General features: G+C 37.1%; 1 protein-coding gene across 1 annotated transcript; it reads left to right on the forward strand.

Moving 5' to 3' along the window:
- Positions 1 to 1,068: 1,068 nt before the first annotated feature.
- Positions 1,069 to 1,745, forward strand: LOC149553868 (uncharacterized). Its single transcript, XM_089790386.1, has one exon. It carries the CDS (start codon positions 1,069 to 1,071, stop codon positions 1,669 to 1,671), a length of 603 nt encoding a protein of 200 aa, XP_089646512.1. The 3' UTR covers positions 1,672 to 1,745.
- The last annotated feature ends 6,910 nt before the right edge of the window (positions 1,746 to 8,655 follow it).

Here is an 8,655-nt window from a genome sequence, read left to right on the forward strand (position 1 = left end):
CTTCTTCCTCCTATATGTTATCTATCATTTTTTTCCTCTGCATAAATGCTTATGTTGTTATTATTCTATACTACTATTTATCTCTATCTAATGATTAAAAATAGTGTGACTTCCATTTGATAATCAAGATGAGAATAATACATAGTTGGGGACTTTGGCCTCTTATTATTAGGCTTAAATGCCCAAACATATAATAATATAACACGAGAACTTAACAACAAAATATGAGTCAGCGTTTCAAATCACAACTGCGTTTCTAAGATGAGAATTTAACAACAAAATATGAGCCATCCTATCAGATCACAAGTGCATTTCTAAACAAAAATTAATCTATTCACAATGTTAATTTAAAATTATTTAACCTTATTCTCACTCATCTACACCTTTACAACCATTATGCATTAGGCAGGAACTATGACACGCATTGCATCTCGTTAATTAACCCAATTTCGCACTCCAATAGAAACTAAGATACTTGAAAATTCTAGGTGATCCATCATCTCGATGGAGGTGTAAAAATGTTGAACTGGCATTTGTGCATTAAAACAGAAAACAAGCGACCATGTTAGCGTCCAATGTCTAAACAGAGCGTGTCAATTCCAAGCATTTGGCGAGCCCACAGAAACGTGGGGAAAAAGATGCAACTGGTATTGGGAAAGAGGTCTGCAAGCTGGACAAGGAACTTTTTCTTAATTTGCAACGTCCTCTACTTAGTCACCCTCTCCAAAAATAGGGTGAACTGGCAGAGCGCGAGGCACCAGGTGCCGCCAAATTAAGCACAAAAAACTTCCTCTCCTCCAAACTCACGGCCATAATTTAATTGGAATATACTCTCCACTCACACCAAACCCTCAAAAAGGGGTCTGCGACACGCTGAGGTGGCCAACGTTGCGAAACCATAAACCCGTCTTAGGAATGAGACAAACTCTAGATCTCCTGAATCCCATTTCTACTCAAGACTGCGCTGTAACAAACAAAAAAGCGACAATTTTGTGAGCTCCTCGTCTTTTATATTATCATCACCATCTGGGGCCTTATGCATTTCCCACAATTTTGGCGGCCATTATGATGAGAAGCAACAATAGCGACAACAGTAACACGGGGGTGGATTTATTGGGCCCCCGAAAAGGGGCTAGAAAGGGGGCTAAGAAGGGAAGAGGGGGGCCTGAAAATTCTCTATGGAATTACAGAGGAGTTAGGCAGAGGACATGGGGGAAATGGGTTGCAGAGATAAGGGAGCCCAATCGTGGAGCCCGCCTCTGGCTCGGCACTTTCTCTACGGCAGAGGAAGCCGCGCGCGCATATGACCAGGCCGCTAAGATCCATTACGGCGCCTCCGCCAAGCTTAATTTGCCTGACTCCGCAGATTCTCAGCAACCCGCGATCGAATCCCCGCAAGTGCAGAGTGTTAAGGAGGAAGAGGCCGAGCAAAAGGAAAAGGCCACGTCGTCTCTGTCGGAAGCTGAGCTGTCCGGGGAGAACCCCTTTGATCTTGGTAGACTGCCTCCGCTCAGTCCGCAGAGCGATCTCTTCTTCTTCGGCGAGTCGACGTGGAATAGACTGGACTCGGCCTTCTCTGACGTGGCGGACGTTACGATTGCTGACGGGGCGCAGGCTTTTTATTTTGACGGGTTTTCTCAGGTGCCTACGTGGCCTTCTGGTTTTTTCTGACGGCTTTTCCCAGGTGCCTACGTGGCCACCTGGGTTTTCTCTGACGTCTTTGTTTCGTATCTGATTGTATGCTTGAGCGCCTATGTACTATACTCGGAAGTCGGATGGGGCATCTCGGAATCCATAGCATTCTTCGGTCTTTGAGTTTTTTTTAAAGCACTAATAATAATAATAATTATTTATTGATCTTTTTTTAAATTTATTTTTAACAAAAGGCGTAAGCCTATTTATTGATCTTATTATATTGCGATTTAAAAGTACTATTTTTGAGTTTTGAGTGATCTTTAAAAAAAAAATCTACTGTAATTGTTGTAAGTCTGAAACAATCTGTAGTCATTCATATACATTTGAACTAGCATGTGTATCTATAAGGTCCTGTTTGGTTGCTGGAAGACGAGGGCCAAAATTGGGTTATCAAGGTTAAAACTAGGTTTTGGAGAAAAAGATGGGCGCTTGGTTGGTTAAATTTATACCTTGGTTTTCACTTTCAACTTCCAATTTTTGACCAAAATTGGATGAAGCATCTTCCAACAAAAAGGTGGAATTCAAAACTAAAACTGGGTTTTGAGTTTTATGAATTTTTTTAATAATATCGTGGGATTCACGATTTTTTAGGGAGCTTTTTCGCTAGGCGAGTTTCTATGTTATGCGTTCATTATATAAGCATGGTTGTTTGATCAACGTTTTAAAAAAATGTTTAATATTTTTTTTAATGTTTATTTAATATTAAATATAGTTTATTCATTAATATTTTAATTTATGTGTAATGTTAAATGTAATAAATTTAATTTTTTTAATGTTTTAAAAAAAAAAAGGTTAAATTAGTATTTTTTGTTTTATAAATTTAATATTTTTAAAAATAAAAAATCATTTTTATTTGTATTTATTTTTTAAACGTGATATTCTTCTATGAAAATTTCAAATCTATGTTGTAATGTTAAACTATTTTAATCATTTATTGGATATACTTATATTTTTAAAATATTATAATAAATTATATAAAGTGAATTTAATGTCGATTTTTTTTGAATTTTTTAACCTTGTCGAACTTCATCCGAACTTCATGGTAGTTGAACTCGAATCTTGTTACTTAGTTCTTGGCCGATGTTGTGGGTTTCTCTGGATGATGGGCAACTTTGATCACATCTCCAATTCCAATTTCTAAATTGGCAACCAAACGCAAAATATGGATTTGTATATTCATCTTCCGTGTCAAACAAACGGACCATTGTCTTCCCAAACCGCAAAACCAAGTTTTCAAAAACTTGGTTATAAGATAACTTAGTTATGAGACAAATTCATCTTCCCCAACCAAATGGGGCCTAAGAAGTTTAGGGATACGTTGATAGAGAATTATATATTTATCCAGGATGTATTATAGAGATAAAGTAAACAATAACAATATATAATTTTTGTTGTGTGTTAAAAGAAAGTAATAATGTTTTCAGATTGTAGTGCAAATATCTGAATTCCATAATAAATATTCTATCTTAAATCTCAATGATGGATTAATCAATATATTAGGAGCTCAATGTAAATTGAGTGGAGATTAATGGAACGATAGGAAAATCATGACTACAACTAAGAGCCAAAGATTTAGGGGTATCCAATTCGCCAAAATCTATCAAGGACATAATCCTCGGCTCATCTCTTATGATGTCGCAAGAGCTCATTTAGAACCATTCAACTTCACCAATAGACCAATGGCCATTGACACTTCATGCATTAATGAAAAATATTTTAATGGGAGAAATTAAATTTGAAGAAATTAATGCATTGAAATGTATGACTTGTTTTTGAGTTATCTCTTGTTGTTTCTACCACGGTTTCCCCTCTTCCACACCAAGACACAAATATATTATTTGTTAATACTTATTAAATTATTAAATGATATTTATAAATTGAAAGCTAAGGCTAGTAAATTTGGAGGAGATGGCACCACTGGATGACCTATATCTTATAGGAAATAAAATATAGGAATGTTACAATGCAAACAAATGTCGATGATATTTGCTAGCATTTAATTTTTCTTTCTATTTCTTATTATGTAGATTATATGGGAAAAAAAAAATCTTAATAGGTTTTCGTCATAGTTGATTGTTAAATATCATGAGTTGAATTTTTATATGTTGCCTAATTCCTTTTTGTTTGTAGCTTTTTCCTATTATTTTAATATGCATGAGTTTGTTTGAAACCTATTTGGAATAAGTTTTCAATTCAAGTTTTAGAAAAAATACTTAGAGTGCTAATTAAACTTCTTAAAGATTTCAAGCTACAACATCTCAACGTCAATATGTGTCATTCTAAATTGACTTTATTTAAGTCATTAGTTGTGGCAAGAAGTGAATGTTGGAAAATTTCGATTTCACAAATGATTTCTTTGAGGGTGGAAATTAAAATGAGAGTTTGTTTATGATACAATTCCTTCAAATATTGAATTATTGTTTTTTTGAACACACTCCCACAATTTTGTTAATTAATTCATGGTAGTGTAGGTTTTACATTTTTTGTTTCAGGAAGTATGATAATTATTTAATCTCTCTTTCATTTCATTTATATTAAAATATACTAATCAAATATAATTATTGCAGTATGATGGAGTGGATATGCTACTTAAACTTTGAGTTTCTTTCATAATGAATATGTGTAAATTCAAGTTTTTGAGGGCTTATATCTTTAGTAGTTAAGAAGTACACGAGTTGGCACTCTCCCCTCACCAATGAAATGTGTAAGAGGGAAATGAAAAGTTCTTACATTAATCTTTTCTAAAAGATCATAGGTCCCTTAAGACAATCTTTTGTAAAGAAATGGTATTAAACCATTAAAATGCATATAAAGTTATTAGAATAACCAAAATTTTAGTTTCTAGACAAGTGAGGAAATGTATTGCGAAAATCCAAATGAAAATCCCAATGAAAATTCTAGAAAGACATATGACAAGAATGTTAGAAAGTAAAGTCCACAATATAACTAAGGGGGGAGGGGGTAGAATCAGTTGTATGATTAATCAAACTTAAACTTAACTTATCAAATCCAACTTCAATAACTAATAATGTGAGCAATGCCAAGATATAGAACATACAATGACACAATGATTTTTTAACTAGGGAAACCCTCGATCAGAGGGAAAACCCTAGTGGGGATGGTACCCACAAAATAATATACTAATAGAAAAGTTTCTTGTAAAAGGATATGACCCTGTTAGGAGCCAATTCAATACAATCAATATAGAGTCTGTTGGTCTGACTTTTTCTGCAGTAAAAAATTTTTCAGTTAAACCATAGAAAAGTCAGATGTTCTATGTCTATGTGAAGTATAAGGTTTTGGATAAACCATCTATAAGAAATATTCGCCATGTAAGCCCTATATTCATCTCTATTTATAAATGGTCAGGCGCGAAATTTTCAAATTTCAAAAGAAGCGAATATGCTTCCATATTCCTTTTCCTTTCTCCCGGGTTACCTTTCTTACTGTTTGTCCCAACCGTCAGATCCGATTAGATCTACCGCTGGCGTTATCTCGCTATTGAAAGTTGCATGCTCATTAAGTATAGTGAGATAGCGAGTGTCGAGTTTTTAAGCGGTGGGACCATGAAGTGAACGTGCGGCGATCGGAGATTTGCTATTTAATTGCTTTATTGTGCAGGTACACTTAGCAATTCGCCATAAAAAGGTGGAAAAGGACCCACTAGAATATCTGACATCAGAGCCGAAATGTTGATTTTTTCGGAAGTTCCGCCACCTCGCTATCGGAAAATTCAGGCACTTCACCGTTAGCGAAGTAGCAAGGCCACGTGAAAATCTTAAAATGATGACATTGCATCTTGCTTGTATCATAATTACACCAGGTGGCATGACCTGTCATGAATACTGTTGTCAGAATCAGTTTTAATTAACGGAAGTAATTACTGGGTACCCCCTTGCTTTTTTCGGCACGAAATCCTTTAAAGTGTCGAAGCTCGCTACCTCGCTATCGAAAAATTGAGGTGTTTCACCGTTAGCGAGTTAGCAAGGCCCCGTAAAATGGTAAAAGATCGGCAAGATCTATGATGACGTGTAGTGACAGGTGACTGATAAAATTTGACATGTGCTAGCTATGCAGAGATCCGATTCTCATTAATGCTTACCTGACTAAATGTACAAGAAATCTGGAACATCAGCTTAAAGTGAATCAACGGAGCTCGCTTTCTCGTTATGATGAGTTGCAAGGAAGATAATTACAGCGACATAGCGAGATGGGCCCACCGCCTTCTTTCTTAAGAAGCCCTGTAGCGTATCTTTCGATCATTTCTTGATCCGATCAACGGTTATCGCCGCCTCGTTATGGCAAGGTGCTAGTTCTTTATGCATAACGAAGTAGCGACATGCTGACACGTGTTCTCCGTCGTCAGTGGGTTTAAAGGTAAGCGCCATCAAAAGAAAGAATTATGTACGTGGCAGGCTCTCATTGGGTAATATAACTGACATGGCAAGTATAACTCCTAGTTGTTCTCTTTGTACCGCATGATCGTAGGATCTTTGAAGATCAACGGCGCAGTTTTAAATAAAAAATATAGTGCCACTCTCTGTATTAATTAGACAAGAAAGCTTCATCCGTGAGAAAAAACAGAGTATAATACAGAGAGATTGCATCAGTTTCATTTCACGCGAGAAAAGATTTGAAGCCATTCTTGTGCAGAAGCTGTTACTGAAAGAAAAGCGTGCCAAGGTTGATAAGAAATTGTCAAGTTATCTGTTCGCTGAAATTTTGCAGGAATTCAAAGGAGAATTGAGACAGAATTCAAGTAAGTAAAACTGCCATCATCTTTGTGAACTTTTAAGTTTTAAAGAGGATAGCCCAAGATGCCTCCTAAGAAGGGATTTACAGGAGCAGTAAACTACCTGGATAGAAATGTGCATGATGATTTGCTTGAGTTACTCCCTGAGTCCACTGTAGAAACGGTGCAAGTTAAGAGGCTAACCTCACTCAATCCTCGGCTTAGGGTAGCTGATGGATTGTATGATAAGGGTAATTGGGTCCGGGATGCTCAAACTGCTCAAACTGGTTTGAGTTTATTCAAGAAATGGTTTGCAGAGAGAAAGTTATATGCCCCTCATGCCAACATTTGGAATTTTGATCTTGGGAAGCTTGTTGTTCCCAGCGTGTTTATGGATTTTGACTTGCTTGAAGCCATAGCAAAAAACTATGACCAAGCCACTAAGGTAGTGAGGAGAGTAGATGGTGAGGCTTTAGTTACCATCAGTCCCGAGGAGATTAGGAAGGTATTCAGTCTGGGACCCCTCACCATGTATCATGTGCCCATTAATCTGATAGATTTAGAAAAAGAATATATATCCAAGAGGGATGTAGTTAGATAGGGTGCATTGAAAGCCCACATAGGCCGAATTGGAGGCCTCCCAACCATAACATCATCTTCTAAAGAGCCCTTCAAGAAATCATGTTTTAATGCCAGGGCAGTGGAGATATATAGGACCCTGTGTAGAGTCTTCGGAGAGGGCGAAGAAGATTTTATTCCGGTGAGCTTTATGTATATGATCACCCAAATCTCTTCTTTTGGTGTGGAAATAATTTTTGATTTTGCATCTTACTTGGCAAATGAGATCCATCATGGATTGGTGGGGATTGCACAGGGCAAGGTGGAAAAGGTTTGGGGTCAGTATTCCTTACTGATGCATATGTTTCTTTTTAAAGGGGCCACTTATTTTGGTAAAGAAATGGTTTTAAATAGAGAACAAGAAGGGGAAGCACTACCAGTCCAATTATGGAGTGCAGACATGACCTGGGAAGCAGAAAATGCTAGCTTCGTTAGATTTGATAGGCACTTTGCCTCCAAACTAAGGTGCCTCTTATTGAGTGACAATCCCAGAATCCCTAAGGCATTAATGCACCTTATCAGGCCTATGGACAAAACCCACAATCTAAAAGTTTCACATAATTGGGGAGATATTATCCCATATTCAGTCTCAACGGTCATCAGGGTCTATGGTTTCAAAGGAACACCCCATGTGTTACCCTATCAGGTACCCTTGAAGGTAGGGATAGCTGAATTTTTGTGGCAGTTGGGAGGAGTGGAGGAGGCCTTTTTGCACAAAAGGGAGACATGATCAATTTTTCCTACTTGTACTATAGCCCACCAATTTGTGATAACTAAAGAAGGGTGGGCCTTTCTCCATAAATTTTTGGATCAATACAAAATGGCAGTGTCTCACTCTCGTTTTTGTGATACAGAAGGTTTCTTTAACTCTGCCCTTAGATTGAGAATCAAGCTGCGTCCAGTTCAGCATGAATTCTATTTTCCAGAAGATGTAATAAGAAATGAATATTCTCTCCATGAGCAAGAAATAAAGAAAGAAAAATGGAGAGTCTATTCAAAAGTTTTGGAATTCATTAATTGTTTTGATAAAAATTTCAGTCCTCTTAGTAATGCTGCAAACAATGCAGACAAAGTACATAAACTCATGAGTAATTTCTCTGAGATAATGGAGGTAATGAATGAGAAGAAACAACATTTTATTAATTCTTTTCCAGATAAAGCCAGAGAAATTATGAGAAAATTGGGTTTCACTCCCAACATTGGAGTAGGTCCACTGGTGGTACGGAAGAAAACAGGGTATACTATTGTCCGACAGCAGGTGCCCGTTGTGCATAAAGAAAAATAGATTGTTGGATCTTCCAGCACTATCCTAGAAGAAAGACCCCCTGAACCTTCCCCCAAAAGAAGAAGAATAATAAGGGAGGAAGAATCCCCTGATGAAAGTGGCTCACCTTCTCAAACCCCAATAAGAGTTGAGGAAGAACAACTCACCAGTGAGCAATTTGAACAAATGGGGTCACAAGGAGAAATTTTTGTTACACAAGCAGAGATTGATGAAGGGAACCCTCAGGAAACCCCTGTACCAAGTTTTGAATTAACTACAGCAGATTTCAGAGGAAGGGAATTGGACCCTGTTTTGGAACAAGCCAGTCAGCATTTTTTGTCTGATA

The sequence above is a fragment of the Cupressus sempervirens genome, chromosome 6 (genome assembly GCF_028749045.1).
Source record: "Cupressus sempervirens isolate cs-2001-9-10 chromosome 6, ASM2874904v1, whole genome shotgun sequence".
NCBI lineage: Eukaryota > Viridiplantae > Streptophyta > Pinopsida > Cupressales > Cupressaceae > Cupressus > Cupressus sempervirens.